Genomic DNA, 21,275 nt, shown 5'->3' on the forward strand with positions numbered 1-21,275 from the left:
TAGACTAAATGCATTTCATTTTTTCTTTTTTCTTTGTATTATTCTTACCTCATACAATACATCCTGACTGCAATGTCAACTTCCTCCACTCCTTCCAGCTATCCGACCACACCACCCCAAATCCCCATTCTCCCGGATGCACTGCTACTGTTTCTCTTCAGAAAAGGACAGGCCTCCCAGGGATAGCAAACAAACACACCATAATAGTGTCATAAGACTAGCCACAAACCCTCATATCAATGCTGGACAAGGTAACCTAATAGGAGGAAAAGGCCCCAAGAGCAGGCAAAGAGTCAGAGACACCATGACTCCAACAGTTAGGAGTTCCACAAACACCCAAAGTTAAACAACCATAGCATGTCTATAGAGGACTGGGCACAGAGCCTTGCAGGCTCCATGATTTCCACATTAATTTCTCTGAACCCCTATGAGCCCTGCTTAGTTGATTCTGTGGGCCATATTTTCCTGGTTTCCTCAACGTCTCTGGCTCCTACAATCCTCACCCTCTCCTTCCACAGGATTCCTAGAACTCAAGCTAATATATGGGTAGGGGATCTCTGCATGTGCTCCCATCAGCTGACAGAAGAAGCCTCTCTGATGACAATTGGGCTAGGCACCAATATATATGATTATAGCAGAATATAGTTACAAATCATCTCACTTTTTCTCCCTTGGTGAGTTGTATTTGGTTTTCACCTAGTTCTCTGAGCCGTTTTAGTTCTCCTTCCTGGCCTTCCAGGCAGTGTTAGCATGGGATTCCTCTCACAGCTTGGGCTTCAGGTTAGACCAGTCATTGGTTGGCCACTACAGAAGCAAAGAGCCACCATTGCCCCAGCATATCTTCCAGGCAGGACAAGTGTGGGTCAAAGGTTTGTGGTTTGCTTGGTGTCACAGTCCCACCATTGGGATCTTTATGTGGTTACAGAAGGTGGCTGGTTCAGCCTCCATATTCTTGATTGCTGGGAGTCCTCATTAGGGTCACCCTTCTAGGTTCCAGGAAGTTTGCTCTGCACTGCTTCCATAGCCCCTACTGAAAGCTTTGCTGTTTCAGTCATCTCTCCCTGACTTCTCTCTCTGTGTCCCTTTCTTACACACCCCATCCTTCCTCTTCCCATCCCCAGCTGCCTCTGGTGCACCTATAACATCTATTCTATTTCCTCTTCCCAGGAAGAGCCATGCATCACCCCTATTGCCGTTCTTGTTACTAGGCCTCTCAGCATCTTTGGATTGTATGTACTGTGATTAACTGTGATTACTGTGATTGTACTTCACTTAACTACTAATATCCACTTATAAGTGGGTATGTACCATGTTTGTCTATGTGCTTCTGGGTTGCCTCACTCAGGATAATAAAGAACTCAAGAATCTAGACAACAACAAACTAAATAGTCAAATTAAATTGGGGTACACCTCTAAATAAAATTCTCAGTAGAAGAATCTAAAGTGGCTGAGAAACACTTGTAGAAATGTTCAACATCCTTTGCCATCAGGAAAATGCATATCAAACCTACTTTGGGATTCCACTTTATACCTGTGAGAATGGTTAAGTCCAATAACACAAGTGACAGCTAATGCTGGCAAGGACATGGAGCAAGGGGTTTTATTGCTGTTGCAGGTGTGGAAATCAATATGCAATCCTCAGAAAATTGGGAGTCAATCTCCCTCAAGACCTAGTTAGCTATAGCCCTCTTGGGCATGTACCTAAATGATGCTCCTCCATCCTACCACAAGGACACTTGCTCAACTATTTCCATAGTGGCATTATTCATAATAGCCAGAAACTGCTGTGCCTGTGAGAGTCTGTGCTGATTAATGATTGATGTGGGAAGGCTCCTCCACTGAGTGTGGAATTATCCCCAAGAAAGTGGGCCTAGGCTGAAAAGGGAGCTATCTGATCATGAGACAGTAACTGGGCAAGAGAAAAAGCCAGGAAACAGTCTTTGCCCATGGGTTTTGCCTACAATTGTTAGCTTGAGTTTCTATCCTAGGCTACCAAAATGGTGGTGTGTGATCTGACAGAATCAGCCAAATAAACCCATTTATTGCCTGAGATACTTTTTGTTAGAGGATATAATCCCAGCAGCATACAAGCATGTTAGAATAAAAAATGGAACAGGAAACTCGATGTTGTTGCTAGGTAGAACCTGGGATGTTTTCTTTTGGAGAAATGTGGAAGATATCAGGACTTTAGGTAGCAAAAGTCAGAAAATTGTACACAGAACTTAATTGACTGTTCTTGTAGGTCCAGGAAGATGGGAATGTTGAGAGTAATGGCAGAAAGTGGAGGTTGAGATCACAGGATTTCAGTCAGAAATAGACTCAATGAAAAATTAAGGTAGACGTCATTGGTGTGATATTTTGGCTCCAATATCTTTCTTATTCTGCCTATGCCCTAGAAATTAAGTATGACTGAATTGAAAAATAATGAGATAATTTCTTAAATGGAACATTGAATCTTGGTTGGTTGGTTATTACTGGTGACTCATTCAGACCTACAGTTAAAAAAAAAAACAAGCCGGGCGGTGGTGGCGCACGCCTTTAATCCCAGCACTCAGGAGGCAGAGCCAGGCGGATCTCTGTGAGTTCGAGGCCAGCCTGGACTACCAAGTGAGTTCCAGGAAAGGCGCAAAGCTACACAGAGAAACCCTGTCTCGAAAAACCAAAAAAAAAAAAACAAACAAAAAAAACAAAAAACAAAAAACAAAAAAACAACAACCAAGGAATTGGGCAGAAATAAATGAAAATGGGGGTTGGTGATTTCACTCAGTGTTAGAGCACTTGCCTAGCAAGCGCATGGTCCTGGGTTCGGTCCTTAGCTCTGAAAAAAAAAAAGAAAGAAATGAAAATGAAATGGTAGTTTCAGATAGCAGTCAAGTGCTGAAACAGTCAGGAATTTTCAAGGAGTTTATCACCTTTATAGAGAAGGCCCTTGCTCTGTAATGGAATCCTAGTAAGGTACCGTAAGGATAAGACCACATCCAGCTAAACCTTTAATTATGGAAGGAGTAAGCAAAGTGATTTCTAGTCTCAGGAAGCAACTTCATACAAAACCTGCTGCACCTGTGGTCCAAGTGTGTTAGTGTCCATCCCAATAAAGAAGTCAAATTTTGCAGAATCACTTATCATGTGCTGGTCCTGGAAACAAGAAAGAATAAAAAATTAAGGTCATGGATTCTTAGTCTTACTGTTCCAGGTTACAGTTCAGCATTGTTGCAGGCATCGATGTTTAGCAGAGTTAGAAACCTAGTTAAGAGACTGTGAGAGGTCATTGCATGAAGCTGTGAGGATGAACCTGGTGTTGGTTTTTTGTTTTTTGTTTTGTTTTTTCACTCTTTTGTGGGCCTGCCACCTAGCTCTTAAATAAATTACCCAGATGGAGGCTTATTCTTTTTTATAAATACCCTGTCTTAGCTTGGCTTGTTTCTAGCCAGTGTTGCTTAACTTACATTATCCCATTTATCTTTTGCCTCTGGGCTTTCTCTAGTCTGTATACTTTTCTTTACCTCTTACTGCCTGGCTTGCTGAGTAGCTGGGTGGCTGGCACTTGGTGTCCTCTTCTTTTCTTGTTCCTCCTTCTTTTTTCCTCCAGATTTCTCTTCCCATTTATTCTCTCTGCTTGCCAGCCCAGCCTATTCTTTCCTGCCAAGCTACAGGCCATTCAGCTCTTTATTCAACCAGTTTGGGCTTTTAGACAGGCAAAGTATGGCAAATTCACAGAGTTAAACAAACGCAACATAAATAATGCAACACATCGTTGCATCATTAAAACAAATGTTTCACAATATAAGCAAATATAACACATCTTAGCATAATATTCCACGATAGCCTGGGTTTCATTTTGAGACCACAAGATGTTGAGATACCTAAGCTATGAGACATCTTCCATGGAGACCTAGCTGAATATAGTGAATGGAAGTTAACTAAAGAGAGAGATGTATGAAAAGTTGCAGGGATAGGGCCATCCAAGCCCTTTGAAACTGAAGTTCCATGCATCTGAGACAGAACTACAGGATTTGATGTTTGTCCTCCTGTGCTTCATTCTTGTCTTGGGCCAATCTTCCCTCAGTATGTCTCCATTTCTTTTTTGGAATGTGAATGTGCCATTGTATGTTGGGAAGATATGACTTGCTTTCTGATTTTATGTGTCACTGTCAAGAGTTTGTCTTGCGTGTCAGAAGAGACTTTCAACATAGAACAACAACTCAGGTCTGTCACAGACTATGAGGATCATTGAAGTGACTAAATGCCTTTTCTTCATGGATGACTGTGAGTCTATAGTGACATTAGACCCAGTCTAATGTGAGTGGGTCACATTGTAGTTGATTGAATGAAAACTTCCCAGATAGGATGATATATTTGAACATGTGTATCTCCTTGGTGATTTTCTTTTGATTGCTTGTGACACCTTTAGTAGGAAGAGCCTTTCTGGATGGAATTCTCATTGGGGATGGGATAGCCTCAACCCATTGACTGTTCTTTGTATCTACTGTTGTGATTGAATCTAATCAGCCTGCTTCCTTCTTGTGCTGTCATGCCTTCACCACCATAATAGTCTCTACCCCTAAATTACATAAGATACAGTAGAAGCCATTGCTATTCAGTGTTGAGTCAGTTTGGTAGACTGCTGTTTTAATATGTTTTCTTTTTTTTGTTGTTGTTGTTCCTTTGTTTGTTTTGAAGACAAGGTTTGTCTGTCTAGCCCTGGCTGTCCTGAAAGTAGTTCTGATCAACAGGCTGGCCTTGAACTCAGAGATCCCCCTGACTATGGCCCCCAAGTGCTGAGATTAAAAGTGGATCAGCATTGCTCCCAAGTGCTGAGATTAAAAGTGGATCAACATTACTAGCTTTTTTTGTTTTTATATTATTGGGTGATGGGCCTGGAATATTGGTTTTTGTACATGTCAAACATACGCTGTTGTACTGAAGTTCACCCATATGTTGAATTTAAACTTGGCAGAGGGTATCATTCTGTTTCCCAAGATGGCATATATTTATGACATTAATACTGCCTGAGCTTTCTTAGTCATTAGATTGTAGGTACAGGACTTTCTTCCTTGTGTTGTATTTGTTTTGAATTTTTTAAATGAATACAAGTGTTTTACCTGTATACACAGCTATGCACCATGTGGGTATCTGGTTCTCATAGTGATCAAAAGCTGGTCTGAGAAACCCTGAATTTGGAGTAATAGATAGTTTTGATTCTCCCATGCAAGTACTGGCAATTGAGCCCACCTATGTGCAAGACCAGCAAGAGCTCTTTACTACTGAGCCTGTGTTGATTATTTATGGTCAAAATTTATATTGCTAATGTTTTTATATGTCCAATTGTAACTGTTTAAACATGCAACATCTTTCAGTAAAATTTTATTGATGTTAGAGTTTAAATTTGGAAACTTCAGGTTTCTGGAAGATGAGTACAGAACTGAAGTGAATGCATAACACTTTGTAGAAACTTAGTAAAAACTTCTGAGTTCTTCTTACTTTTGGGTTCTTTTTTTGACTCAGGGTTTCTCTGTGAGACAGCCCTGGCTATTCTGGAACTCCCTCTATAGACCAGGATGGCCTGAGTTCAACAGAAATCCACTTGCCTCTGCCTCACGAGTGCTGGGATTAAAGGCATGTGTTACCACCACCTGGCAATTCTATCTTTTTTGTTTGGTTGACTGATTTTAGCATGGGAGTGAGTATCTTAACATGTATTTCTGCCTGTCCTGGAACCGATTGCATAGACTAGGCTGGCATTTAAGTCAGAGGCAAATATACCTGCCTCTGCCCTTTGAGTGCTGGGGTTAAAGGCATGAATGAGCCAATACACTCAGCTTGTCCATCTTATTTTTCTTTTATGTAGTTAGTAATTGTTCACACAATTTCTCTCATGTGTACTCTGTACTGTTGATCTGTTTACTTGCCTCTCTATGTTTGTTAATACACATTTCTCTTGCAAGGTGATATGCCATCTAAAGTGACTTGGAAATTCCATTATAATGTCTATGTCATGAAATAAGTGTGGGGAGCACCAGAATTATATGACTATACTGTCAAAGATGTATACATTTACAATGTTGTCCATATCATGCTTTCTGTTGTACACATGTATGGGATATTTTAGAATACAGTGACCTATGATGATGTGCATGTTGACTTCACTTGGGAAGAGTGGACTTTGCTGGATCCATCTCAGAAGACTCTCTACAAAGATGTGATGCTGGAGACCTACAGTAACCTCACTACTATAGGTAAGACTGAATTTTCCTTCACGTTTAAAATAAGGGGAGAACTGTTCCTTGGTTATTGATGCTCTTCTATAGTTTTATTGAGAAAGAAGAAGAATGAAGTGAATAATTCAGGCATGGTTCTAAGGTTCACTGAAGATATTAAGTTAAATTTTGTCCAATTTTCAATAATATACCATACATTTTCTGGTACTATATTTTAGGATACAGTTGGGAAGACCATAATATTGAAAAACACCATCAAAGTTCTACAAGACATAAAAGGTAATTTTCATGTGCAAGCTGATACAAATATGCCTCTGAAGAAACTGTAATGTGTCCTGAAATTTTTAAATGAAAGTAACAGTGTATATAAGCACAGCTTAAAGTGCATTGATGATTATTAACTCCTCATAAAACCATATACCTCAATTTTAGGTAGGTGAATTTCACTTGGAAGACAAGGAAACAATGCCTTAACAGATACCACCATTTGAATCCTAGTACCATGAGGGACTGCCAATCCATTTATTTCATACTACTCATATTAAAATAGATATACACATTGAAGAGGTCATAAGTATATTGCCAACCCCCTAATAACCTTATAGGCCATGGTAAAGGAATCTTTACGCATATACTTGTTGTGACTACTAAGTTTAGTGATGGGGCAGTTGTGGTGGAGAAACCTTAATTCTTATATCACACGTCTATGAGGAACAGAAAGTCGAACTGTGTAATTACAATGTGGAAACCTTTGTATTTGTTATTCTTTCTTTACTAGGTATATCATATGTCACTCTGTATACAAGACATATGTGCATAGGGATAAGGAAAGATGTAACATACTTCTCAGAACAATTAGAAGATATGTAGGACTGCACATGTTAAGTATACTTGTTGAATTTGATTTAGGTATATAAGTTCTAGGTTCATTGTTAATACATCAGCAAACTCACACTGCAGAAAAGCTCTATGAGTACTAGGACTGTACAAATACTTCTCTGTGTCCTATTTCACTTAGCAAATGTAGTTTGACTCACAATTATATGGCCGGGCGGTGGTGGCGCACGCCTTTAATCCCAGCACTCGGGAGGCAGAGGCAGGCGGATCTCTGTGAGTTCAAGGCCAGCCTGGGCTACCAAGTGAGTTCCAGGAAAGGCGCAAAGCTACCCAGAGAAACCCTGTCTCGAAAAACCAAAAAAAAAAAAACCCAACCAAACAATTATAGAAAAATTTGTGAAGCAACAATCATTGTAAAGCTCTGAGGTTTTTCAGTTTTCTTGAAATAAATAAACAAAATTCATATAGAGAAAAGATTCTGTAAATGTGAACCTTGTAAGAAAAGATCTTACCATCATAGGTATCTTCAAAGATACTTCAAACATCCCTTCATGAAGGGGAACACATGAGTGCAAACACTGTGATAAAACTTTAATATGTGATTCCTCTTTGTAGTTGAAGCAAACTGCAAAATCAGTTAATACAGATGTAAAGATTCAATAGTGTATTGAATGTGGTAAAGCTTTTACATGTGCTGATTCTCCTTGCAGGCATGAAAGAAGCCATATTGGAGAGGAACCTTCTGTATCTACTCAATATAGTAAAGTCTTTGCATATGACAGTCATCTTCAAAGGCATGGAAGAACACATACTGGAGAGAAACCCTATGAATGTAATCAGTGTGGAAAAGCCTTTACATCTCACAGAAATCTGCGAATACATGAAAGAACACATACTGGAGAGAAACCCTATGAATGTAATGAATGTTGTAAAGCTTTTGGACAAAAGCGTCATCTTCAAAGACATAAAAGAACACATACTGGAGAGAAACCCTATGAATGTAATCAATGTGATAAAGCCTTTGGACAAAAAGAGTATCTTAAAATGCATAAAAGAACGCATACTGGAGAGAAACCCTATGAATGTAATCAGTGTGGTAAAGCCTTTAGACAACAGGGTTCTCTTCAAATGCATAAAAGAACACATACTGGAGAGAAACCCTATGAATGTAATCTGTGTGGTAAAGCCTTTACACAGCAGGGTTCTCTTCAAATGCATAAAAGAACACATACTGGAGAGAAACCCTATGAATGTAATCAGTGTGGTAAAGCCTTTGGACAAAAGCGTCATCTTCAAAAACATAAAAGAACACATACTGAGGAGAAACCCTATGAATGTAATCAATGTGGTAAAGCTTTTGGACAACAGGCCTATCTTCAAATGCATGAAAGAACACATACTGGAGAGAAACCCTATGAATGTAATGAATGTGGTAAAGCCTTTGGACAAAAGTGTATTCTTCAAAAACATAAAAAAACACATACTGGAGAGAAACCCTATGAATGTAATCAATGTGGTAAAGCCTTTGGACAAAAAGTGTATCTTCAAATGCATAAAAGAACACATACTGGAGAGAAACCCTATGAATGTAATCAATGTGGTAAAGCATTCTCTACACAGAAAAGTCTCCAATTACATAGAAGAACCCATACTGGAGAGAAACCCTATGAATGTAATCTGTGTGGTAAAGCCTTTACACAAAAGAGTTATCTTCAAATTCATAAAAGAACACATACCGGAGAGAAACCCTATGAATGTAATCAGTGTGGTAAAACCTTTGCATTTCCCAATAATTTCCAATTGCATAAAAAGTCACACACTGGAGAGACACCTTATGAATGTAAGCAATGTGGTAAAGCCTTTGCATTGCATAGTAGTCTCCAGGCACATAGAAGAACACATACTGGAGAGAAACCCTATGAATGTAATCAATGTGGTAAAACCTTTATACAACAGTGTAATCTTCAGACACATAAAAGAAAACATACTGGAGAGAAACCCTATGAATGTAATCAATGTGGTAAAGCATTCTCTAGACAGAGTAGTCTCCAAGCACATAGAAGAACACATACTGGAGAGAAACCCTATGAATGTAATCAATGTGGTAAAGCCTTTGTACAACAGGGTGGTCTTCAAATTCATAAAAGAACACATACTGGAGAGAAACCCTATGAATGTAATCAATGTGGTAAAGCCTTTGCATCCCATAGTAGTCTCTATGTACATAGAAGAACACACACTGGAGAGAAACCTTATGAATGTAAGCAATGTGGTAAAGCCTTTACACAACACAGTTCTCTCCAAATTCATAAAAGAACCCATACTGGAGAGAAACCCTATGAATGTAATCAATGTGGTAAAGCCTTCTCTGTACACAGTAGTCTCCAAGCACATAGAAGAACCCATAGTGGAGAGAAACCCTATGAATGTAATCAGTGTGGTAAAGCCTTCTCTAAACAGTGTAAGCTCCAAAAACATAGAAGAACACATACTGGAAAGAAACCCTATGAATGTAATCAGTGTGGTAAAGCCTTCACTACAAAGAGTAGTCTGCAAGCACATAGAAGAACACACACTGGAGAGAAACCCTATGAATGTAATCAGTGTGGTAAAGTCTTTGTCTATTCTAGTAGTCTTCGAAAACATTTGAAAAAACCATACTGCAAAGAAACCCGATAAATATAGTCAGTGTTGTAAAGTTTGCATTTTACACAGAAATAAACCTTTTGTGTGCAATCAATTCATTAAAGCCTTTGCATAGTACAATAGTATTTGGGGACCTGAAAAAAAATACTAATGGTTCCTTTTTTTTTTTTTTTTGGTTTTTCAAGACAGAGTTTCTCCGTGTAGTTTTGGTGCCTGTCCTGGATGGATCTTACTCTGTAGACCAGGCTGGCCTGCAAATCACAGAGATCCGCCTTGTTCTGCCTCCCGAGGGATTAAAGGGATTAAAGGCGAGTGCCACCCTCGTCTGGCTTGATGGCTTTTTAATATAAAGTATCTGTTTAGATGTTTAGTCAACACACTTATGGCAGTATTCTGTAGAAAAAAAACTGACAGTGTCAACAATCTCTTCCAGTTTTATGATGTCAACTTTAATATTGTCTGCACCTGCAAACTCATGGAAAAAATAAATTTGTGAATTTATGAAGCCCTATTTGTAGGATAAAAGGGCCAGCCAAAGAAACAGATCCTGATGCTGAAACCAGAGCCAGAGAAAAACATGAGTAGCATGAAACCAACCAATCCTTGAGCAGGAAATCCAGCCAATCTCTAAGATTGTCCGAGCTCAGAGTTGAAATAAGACCAATTCCCACCCTGAAAATCTTTTCAGTGGAAAAACTCCACCCCTAAGAATCCCTATAGCCATATGCATGTTCAGTTTGTAGCTGCCCTTTCCCACCACTCTCCTGGATTCTCCCCTCCCCAATGAATATCTTGAATGAGTTTTGTGTGAAGACCTTCTTTCGCCATCACGGAGCATAGTCTCTACGGGGAAACTCCCTAGTGGAGCCTGGCAGTGAAGCAGTAGAACCCTCTGCAAGGAAACTCCCAAAGGGGAGCAGAGCAAAAGTAAGGTTTTGGGAGCTGCTCCATTTCTGCAAAAGGTTTCCCCTTAGTTGTGTGAAGCACAGAGGTAACAATTTGGGCCAGAGCTGAGAAGAAACCATCATCTCTGCTGGGAAACTCCCTAATGGAACTGAGCAGAGAAGCAATGCACACCTCTGCTGGGAAAGTATTAGAAGAATATTGCAAAGTGGTAACAGACAGAGTGGAGGGGGCAGAGCTGTAATGGTTCTCTCTCAGAGACAGGAGGATTGCCACAACCTGTGGCATGGGAACACAGCTTCAGGTATATCCTGACTTCCTCCAACTCAGGATTTCTTTCTCCTCACAGCTGGAGGTATCCAGGAGACCTTTCACAGCTGTAGATAAGCCTGATTTCTGACAGCCAGGGTAACTTTCCCTCCAGAACTGTCTCACTTACAGTGTGAATTTAAACGATAATGTAACCTTTTTAGATTTCATGGTTCTCTTCGGTTACAGGAAACAACTAATTCAGGTGTAAAACTTTATAGATTTGTATTACTTTCTATTCTGTTGTATTTATATAATGTATTGATATAATTTATCTCCTGGTTCCAGAGGACTACAGGTCCATCATGAAAGTGGCACGGGAACAAGTGTCAGACATGGCAGCTAAAGCAGGAGGCTAAGAACTCACATCCTTAACCTGCAGCGTGAAGCAAAGAGTAGGAACTGGAGATGATGTGTGGCTGTAAATTCTCAAAACTTTCCCCCTGTGACATACCTCCTCCAGAACAGCAGCATTTCCTGACTTCCCAAATGATAACACAAACTTAAAAGGGTTGTTTTCTCTGACTTTGGGGCCTCCATGCTTGCTTTCTCTTATATGAACCAATTCAGTATAATATGACCTAAATGTATTTGCTTATATTACACATCTTCTTTATTGTAGTCATATTCCATAATTTGATGTCTAGACAGTCATGTTTTGTTCATGACTGACATAGTTCTTTGTAGGATGCTCAGCTGGGCATTTGATCTGGTCTTAGCTGTGCAACTCATAGATGTGCAGTCACAGGAGCTCAACTGGGGGTCACTAACCTGTCTGTCACTTGAACTGGCTCATGATTTGTTCTCAGTCTACAGCAAGTATGTCCAAGCTTCTTCGCACAGTAAAAGAATAGTTTTCAGCAGCTCGAGTGGTCAGTGTTACTTAATAGCCAATTTGTCAAAGATTACTATGCCAAGGTCCAATCGGAAGTTAATTTAGGAGATATCTATGAGATGCAATATATGACCAACTACAGGAGATAAGAAAAAAAGACCTTTATGGGCTGGGCAGTGGTGGTACATGCCTTTAATCCCAGCACGTGGGAGGCAAAGGCAGGTAATCTCTCTGAGTTCAAGGCCAGCCTTATCTACAGAGAGAGTTCCAGGACAGCCAAGGCTAAATAGAGAAACTCCATCTTGAGAAACCAAATTGAATGAATGAATGAATGAATAATTAAATAACTAGACCTTCATTTTATGGGAGGTTCTTATTGGTTCGTGTTAACAAGAACTGAACATAAAATCACTAACAAACACATCATCTTCAGCTTTAGGCAATTTTTGAGTGCATCGAAAACAGTCCAAAGAATTGACAAGACACAAATTTGGGCAAATAATTTAATTATTTCAAATGGGTCAACACAACAAGACCAACAATGCAAAGGAATATTCAAATTTGGTGTGCTCTGCACGCCTGTATTACAGAAAAAAAAATCCTAAAAGATTCTGAAGAATTCTGGACTCTGGGTGCTTTACAGAAATAGAAACAGAGGATCCTGTAGGCATGGGCATAATTAAACTTATAAAAGCTCAAATCAAGAAGTATTTGTTACAAGTACATATATTAAATGTAAAATAATAAAGCAAACTATTTTCACAAGTGCATCTACACATCATATTTCCCCTTACACAATCTGAAGCAGTAAATTCTTTAAATACAATCTTTAAAGGTGAATTTTTCTTAAGGATAAGTAATACAATCCACCTCAAATTCCAAATTTATAAAGGCTGATAAGAATACATATTGCAATATTCAGGAAAAATAATGCAACACTTTTAAATGGCTGTTTAAAGAAACTGGTCTTGTAGCAGGATGGTGGTGTCACATGCCATTACCATTAATCCCAGCACTTGGGAGGGCAGAGGCAAGCAGATATGTAAGTTCAAGGCCAGCCTGGTCTACAGAGTGAGTTCCAGGATAGCCAGGGCTATACAGAGAAACCCTGTCTCAAAAATAAAAAGAAAGAAAGGAAGAAGAAGAGAAGGAAAAGGAAGAAAGAAAGAAAGAAAGAAAGAAAAAGAAAGAAAGAGAGAAATAAAGAGAAAGAAAGAAAAAAGGAAAGAAAAGAAAGAGCGGAAAAACTTGTCTTGTTTCCATATTATTGACTAAATTCACTTTGGCCTTCTCCATAAAACAATGGTGGTAGGGGGTATAATTGGTCACTTCTCCACAAGACAGTAATGTTCATGTAACATCATCACATCCCAGAGGATTCAGCCTTTGCTTAGCACATTTTGTGAAAATTTCATCTATGCATCTCAGAGTCATTAAAATTATGACATTCTAATCAAATTTCTTAAAGTACCGATCACATATCTTTCATATGTTAGAAAAAGTTGGAAGTTTCTATAGATTATCTTGACAACACTTAAAAATTCTAATTTCTTTTATAATACTCATGCATTTGAGTATTAAACAGCATAGGCCAATTCAAATCACAGAACAATCTCTGCTACTTCATGCTTGTCTTACTAGGTTTTTTTTCTATTGTGATTAAAACACCATGACCAAAAACAACTTGGGGATTAAAAGCTTTATTTTGCCTTAGAGCTGCAGACCAGGAAGTAGTACTGCAACTTGCTAAATTCTGTGGGGATCCTCCCAACCCAGAAGATAGATGAAACAGCTTAGCTACCCACTTAGGAAACCGGACTTTTCAAGTGAGCACAATCAAGACAGTTTGACACTGTGTTAGGCAAACTTCACTGGAATATTTAACTCTAGCAGGGTCAAAAAAATTCAGAAATATCAGTTCTGCCCATAAAGCTCCCATCACATCCCCCTAGCCTCCTTCTAGAAGCAAGGAGTGTGTGTAGTTTGTATCTGGGTTCACATGAGCACAAACACTGCTATTGTCACTCAACATTTTGAAACTGGAATTCTGTGAAATGTTAACAAATGGTTAAGAATGGGGAGAGGAAAATATCAGGGAATTCCTGTTAAGATCCAAAGTATCTAAGTTACAAATAACAAAAAGATGTTTATCTGTGTTAACTCAATATGTTTAAGGAAACACATGCAGCCATGCCATGAGTTATCTAGTCAACGTGTCCTGTACACAGAGAGCTGTTTATCCCAAAGACCAGAAGTGAAAGACCACAGACCTCAATCAATATGATCAAATTAATTTTTCTTCTTCTTCGTCTTTTTTTTTTTTTTTTCCCGAGACAGGGTTTCTATGTGTAGTTTTGGAGCCTGTCCTGGAACTCACTCAGTAGACCAGGCTGGCCTCCAACTCCCAAGTGCTGGGATTAAAGGCATGCGCCACCGCCGCCCAGCATGGCCAAATTAATTAAAGCAAGAGTTTTTATTAGTGTGCATGGGTTGCTTTTTCTAAGGCAGGGTTCCAAAGGTCAGCATTGGATATGAGAAAGACAAGACCGTTAGACTTTAGAGATCAGAGACAGGGGATTTACAAATGGGGGATTTGGCAATCAAAATAGGCAGGGTTATAGGAGCAGAATGTAAGCCTAACAAGTTAGTCTCTCCTGGAAGAAAGGCATGGTTACAAGGTAACAAGGTAGTTGTAGAACCTTTTTCAACAAAGGTAGGGTTGTAAAATGGTTATAAAAACCAAAGACATGATTCCCATTCCTGGAACATGCAGAACAGAAGCATAGTTAAGGTCACAGGTGGGACACAGCCCAATCCTTGAAAAACAGAGGTTTAATCATAAACAGGAATAAGCCAATTGTCTTTACTAGAAGATGGCTTTTAAGCCCCAAATGGAGGCAGGCTGGTGCTTCAGAGCAGCTACATAAATACTTGAATTACTCTAAATCCCACAATTTTATATTCAAAGCAGGAAAAGGTCAAGAATGGAGGTAGGTTTATATTCAATTATGCACCAGTAGATATTGTCTTATTTTACTGACTTTGCAGAAACATTTCAGACAGTATTCTAGGACACATCCCTCATTTCATTGTATTCTCAGAGGACCATGAATAAGATCCAGTTACTCTGTTCCCTTCTTCATATTTATGACTTCCTGAATACAATTTCTTGTTTTAAAATAATTTGTCTCTGTGTTCAGTCCTTTGGAGCAGCTGCCTAACCTCAGCGTCCTTCTCTTTAGACTATTTTTCAGAGTGTTACACAACATTGTAAGACATTCTGCAGCTAACAGGATGACAGCTTGTGGTTTATCTGTTTGCATGGCTCCTGGCATCCTACGTCTGCCTACGTCCTACAATCCTGGATTAGCAAATGAGAGCTCCCAAAAGGTAATGAGACGTGGTCTGTATGCCTGGGGGAGTCAAGTCCTCACAGTGAGATGGGAATACAGGACAACCTGAGAGTCTTCTCAGTGGGTTTTTGAGCACAACACTCAGTCAGTTTGTCCATATTGTTTGACTGATTCAGACAGCAAGGACTGTAAGATGACAGGAAACAACATCAGTGCTGGGCTCAGCAAGCAAGACTGACTCATGGTGTGGTGTCATCACTGAGGGCTGTGTGCGTGTTTACTTGTTTTCAAAATGACTGCCCCATATAAACAAGGCCAATATGGATTTTTTTTTTAAAATCAGACACGGTTGTTCTGAGTCTTGGTCTGAGTTTTAGTTAATATGATTTTATATAAGTCTCTTGCTGCTGTCTAGGGTGGGTGCCTTTCAAATAAATTACAAGTATTCAGTATAAAACTCAAATGATTATTTAGACACCCAGACTTTGAGTTTCTGAATGATTATTGATTGGCTCATTGCATTTGGGCCTCTAAAGAGTACATTATAGGTACACCTGACTCCCCAAATATTTTCCCTATGCAGCAAGGAATCCAATAGAGAAAAGAAGATAAGGCTGAGCCTCCTTCAATTGAGACCCACATTTATCCAATTCTCTCCCACTAGCCCTTACTTCAGATACCTCCCAATGTAATGAACCTGAGGATTAAGCGGTTAATATTGCAACTGCCCTGAGCCATCAGAGACAGATGAATGCTGTTACTGCTCAGTTGGCTTTGCCCATCTGTCCCTTTTTGTTCACCGGTGCCCACATTCAGAAAGAGTGTCCCCACCTTATTGTGTATTTCTATAAGTGTCCTTACAAACAAGGTCAGCCATGTGTGTGATAAACGGAACCAAAGATAGTCAGGCAGACAATATAAATTAGCCATAATACTTACAACCCTGAAAATCATTCTCTTACATAGTATGTATTGTTCTGTGTTGATCACATTTCAACATCTGACCTCACAATAGGCTTTAAATTTCAAATGATAAGCCAGCTCCTATATTTTGTAACTGCTGACTCTTTCTCAGAATTTTGAGTTACACATTTTTAACCTCCATGACTCATATATAAAATGTGATTAACAACTCTGTGAAATGACCGAGATCCTCTGTTTTGCCCCATTTTTTTCCCATAGTTTTCTCTTGTAAAATTTCTCATTGAAAACTGTCAGAAAATATTTGGAGAAGACATGACTTTGCTTCAGGGTGAGAGCTCAATGCCTTGCCCCCATAGAGAGGTCTCAGGGTCTCTAAACAATTTAACTGACTTCAATGAGTTGAAGGACAAAGACCATGAAGACAACAGCTGTCCCAGGGAGAGGACATGCCCCCTGGACAGTGATGCAGTGCCCATGAGTCCAACTGTTCCTCCTCACAATGGAGGACTTACAGGTAAGGAAAGATACTCTATGGTTACAATATAAGAGAAGCATTTAACACCCCAAATCGTCATTTACAGTAAGATTAGAAGATGCCACTGTTTTTATGGAAATAGTCCAAAGAGTTATAATAACATGGAGAAAGCTTCAGAGTCCCTAAATAATTTTTGCTGAATCTGATGAAAAGATGGCTGCCAACGATAACCACTGTGGCTGTCACAATGAAAAGTCCTGTCCTCAGGGTAACGATCAAGAATTCAAGAGTCCATCTTCTCCTCCTCAGGAGGAAGGTCCTACAGGGAAAGGAAAAATTTAAATAGTCACCAAATGAATGGCAGGATGTAAATAACATCACAGCAGCATTGAAAAATGTCATGTTATTACAGGATGGGGGATGTACTTCAAACTGTTCTTTAATTGAACTATATGTGCGTATGTGTGTGTTCATAAACAGGTACACATATAGACATATAAACACACACATCATAGATGCGTGTATAAGTATATTCATATATAACAGATATACTCCTACTGAAGGAATATCCCAGAATATTTCCTGACACATTTTTCACCTCCCTTTCCCCTGGTCGATGAGCCACGTAAGATTTATTTTATATTTATTTATTTATAAGTTTTATTGATAATATTACTTTTGGAAAGATCACTTAGAAACAAGGATTAATTTTCACATCCATCAAAGTTTCTGGAGGATGAAGCCCTGTGCTAGTATCTACAAACCGTGCTACGTTTGTGCAACAATATTGTTGGTTTGATCTCATATGACAGATAAATCTTATCAAATGCTTAGCACTGGTGTAAATCTTAAATGACATAGGATTCAATACAACAAATATGTTAAGAATGATAAAGGGGCTAGACTGTCCCTGAGTCCAACCATTAGCACCTTTCAAGGTCGGGAAAACAATTAACATAAGCAATTCACTGTGCAGAGTGGAGATGAGGCTCGTAGTTGACTTTTCTTGGTTTGGTAATGTTTCTTTCATTGAATTGAGGCGGGGGTGGGTGGGGAGATAGCCCATGTTACCTGAATTGAGGGGAAACCATAATCTGAGGATGTTTGTGTCAATATGACATGTTTCATTTAGCGGTGAAAAGTGAATGACCTCCTCATCCAGTACCATTAAGAGTCATAATGTTCTACAGAACCAACTACTGGGGGATGGTGGTGGCCGAGGTAACATCTGGACTGGCTGAGCTATCTTCCTGCCTGTGATTTCCTCAGTAACTAGAAACTTCAATTCCCCAAATTACATTTGGCTTCTTTTTCCCCTTACACAATTTGAATTCAATTCCTTAAATATAATATCTACAAATAATGATTACAAGTGAGCAATACAATACACCACAAATTCCAAATTAATAAAAGCTGATAAACATTGCAACATTCAGGCTAAATAATATTTCACTTTTAAATGGCTGTTGAAAGAAGCTCATATTGTTTCTCCACATTATTCTCAAAAAACTCTTTGATCCTTTCCTTAAAGCAATTGGATATAATTAACCACTTCTCTATAGGACAGTGATGTTCATGTAACATCATGTCCCAAAGGAAATCAATCAGTCCAAGAGCATATTTTATACATATTTCCTCTGTCCAGCTCAGTCATATAAAATTACATGATTTCATTCAAACTTTAAAAAGTATAAAATATCATTCATACACGATCTGTAAAAGTTAGAATAAGTTTGGCTTATAGTTGATTTGACACTCTGTAAATCCCATTTCTTTTACAGTACTCATGCATTTGAGTATTAACCTCATGAGCAAGTACAAATCATAAAGCAATCTCTGCATCTTCCTGTTTGTCTTATTAGATTTCTATTGTTATCAAACACTATGGCCAAAAACTACTCGGAAATTAAAGGTGTTATTTCGGCTGACTGCTGCAGTCCAGCAGGAAGGGAAATGGAGGCGGGCACTCAAAGGCAGAAATCAGGAGGCAGGAAGCGAAGCAGAGACCATGAAGGAAGGCTGCTTACTGGAGTGCTCCTGATGTCCTGTTCAGCCTGCATTTTTAAAATCGAAGGACCAGCAGCCTAGGATTGGCAGCACTTCAGTTATCTGGGCCCTCCAGCATCAGTCATCAATAAAAAGAAATGTCCTCCATACTGCCCACAGGCTAATCCAATGGAGGCATTTCCCCAGTTAAAATTACCTCTTCCATAACATGCCTAAGTGTGTATAAGGTTGACAAACAAATAAAAAACAGCAGAACTGTCCCCATGTCGATTTGACACACAAATATCTTCCATTAAACCATAAATGATACTCTCCCCTTTCTCCTTCATTCCCCAAATCTGACTTTTTGTTTGTTTGTTTGCTTGCTTTTCTTTCTCCTTTTGTTTTTTCAAGACAAGGTTTCTCTATGTAGACTTGGCTGTCCTGGAACTCGCTCTGTAGACCAGGCTGGCCTAACTCACAGAGATCCCCTGCCTCTGCCTTCCGAGTGGTGGGATTAAAGGCATACACCACCACTGCCTGGCTCCCAAATGTCATATTAACATCTGGATATCACAATATAAACATTATAACATTGAGTTCCACAGTCTTTAAAATTTCAGTACTTTAAACATCTAAGTTATTGTTTTGTGCCTCAGGTTTTTTTGTTTTTGTTTTTGTTTTTAAATGAAAAAATAGGAGTGATTAGCACATACTGTAGATTCTAACTCCAGAATTCTCAGGAGAGAAATTTTTTGTGAGTACTTTTTACTCCTTTAAATAAGGCATCCTGTTAAACATACTCTTGACTTCTGTTTTTGAAACACACAGTGATAAAGAGTGTGGTGATATATCATGTATCCCAATAAAGCTTGCCTGAGGATCAGAGGATAGAGCCAGCCACTAGATTAGACATAGAAGTCAGGCAGGGGTGGCACACACCCTTAACCCTATCATTCGGGAGGCAGAGATCAGTGTGGATCTCTGTGAATTCAAGGCCACACTGGGAACAGAGCCAGCCAGTGGTGGCACATGCCTTTAATTCCAGTACTGGGAAGCACACATGCCTTTAATCCCAGGAAGTGACAGGGCAGAGAAAGGTATACCCTTTTGGGTGAAGACTCAGGATTTCAGTCAGAGGATTCATGGAGTTGGTGAGGTAATAGGTGGTGACTGTGGCTTGCTCTGCTTCTCTGATCTTTCACCTTTTACCCTAATATCCAGTACCGGGTTTTTTAAATAAAAGACCATCTAAGATTCCAACACTAGAGCCTTAAGAAATTAACACAAGTAAAATCTACCTCAGAAAAGAATTTTAGAAAAATAAATTCAGCCCTCCCAATACAAAAATAAGTGGTGGTTATCTTGCTCTTCTTAAAGGAGAACTTAATTTAAACAATGTTACTCTTTTATTTTAGTCACAAGTTCAGAAAAATAAGGAATTAAAAAAAACTAAATAGTAAGCAATCATATTATCTTTGTAAATATATTTCTCATTTGTCTACTTAATAATCTTATTTCAAACTGATGTAAATTACACATTATGATCACAAAGCAGGCAGCAGATGGAGTCCTTGTTAACTAAATACATATGTACCCCCCAAACTAATCCTTGATATATAAGTCACACAAAAAGGTTTCACTCACGAGTGCTTACATTTTATTAAAAGACACAAGATTAGTCATCCTATCAAATACTTCACTTACCAGCAAGAGCATACCCGATATTTTAACTTACTCTGATTAAATAACTATAGAGACAAACCTGAGCCCCTCACAGGTTGAATTCACACACACTGTGGGAGCCAGTGCTTTTCGCCTGCTGATCCAGTCACTAAAAACAGCACCTTTGCAATACTTGCTACCCATTGGTGCAAGCCATTAAAATTATACTTAGAAAACATCAGCAGTCTACAAGACACATTTGGCTTAACAGCTAAATGCAGAAGGCTATTGTAATTTCTTAAGTTCAATTATCAGTTATAACATTCAGTTATAGTAAGCTCTTCCTGAGACTGTGGTTTAAAACTCACACAATAAAGTATGTGTCTTAGCATCGGCATAGCTCAGTCACAGTAAATTTCACATAAAAACATAACCCCCAGGTCTTGTCTAAAGTAAGTTATGGCCTAAATTATGCACGCACAAAAATCCCTGAAACATAGCAAATATATCAAACATAAAACAAAAGTGGATGTCAGTGAATACTCACTAAATAATGTGTGTGTGTATGTGTGTGTGTATGTGTGTGTGTATGTGTATAATCATAGTAGAGATTGTGTGTTGAAGACTTTCAAGTTACTTTATATTTTCAATGTAAAATAAAATGTGAGATCAATTTCATTAATCCATTCACTTCCAAAACGCTTCAAAACTTCATTGTGCATGTTGTTTCTATTTTAATGTCATTGTGAACCCATACTGTTAAAACTTTAATGTTCCTTTCTATCCTAATTAATCTTCAACTATAACTAACTAACCTTCAACTATAACTAACTAATCTTCAACTCCCTCAGAGACCCAAGAAGGAAATAATATTAGCTAACAAAAATAAAAACAGAAAGTGAATTAGATACATTTTGGACTTAACAAAATAGGATAGATAATGAAATTATTTTCTCTGAATTTGTCAAATACAAATGGACTAGACATTGTTTAGACATTTATTACTTGTATATATTGTATATAGTCATTGTACTTTTGTATATAGTTTTTCTTTTGTTAGTTATAACCTTTTTCTTTTTTTTCCTTTTTATTAAAATAGAAAAGGGGAAAAAAAAAAAAAGAAA

At 38.6% G+C, this 21,275-nt stretch overlaps 1 protein-coding gene across 2 annotated transcripts in view; it reads left to right on the plus strand.

The window, feature by feature from the left end:
• The window catches only part of LOC128115349 (zinc finger protein 431-like), a 96,711-nt gene that overhangs the window by 5,920 nt on the left and 69,516 nt on the right, over positions 1-21,275 (plus strand). The window contains exons 2-5 of one of the 2 annotated variants that reach the window (XM_052745916.1): positions 6,110-6,236; positions 6,437-6,497; positions 7,766-8,895; positions 14,991-15,138. In XM_052745916.1, the coding sequence (XP_052601876.1) occupies positions 6,110-6,236; positions 6,437-6,497; positions 7,766-8,895; positions 14,991-15,022 (1,350 nt within the window). In that variant the 3' untranslated portion in view covers positions 15,023-15,138. Of the gene's footprint in view, positions 1-6,109; positions 6,237-6,436; positions 6,498-7,765; positions 9,796-14,990; positions 15,139-21,275 lie in introns of those variants that run through there. The other variant, XM_052745915.1, reaches the window with a different exon arrangement.

This window comes from Peromyscus californicus, unplaced genomic scaffold, assembly GCF_007827085.1.
Source record: "Peromyscus californicus insignis strain IS unplaced genomic scaffold, ASM782708v3 Scaffold_1__1_contigs__length_55948999, whole genome shotgun sequence".
Classification (NCBI taxonomy): Eukaryota; Metazoa; Chordata; class Mammalia; order Rodentia; family Cricetidae; genus Peromyscus; species Peromyscus californicus.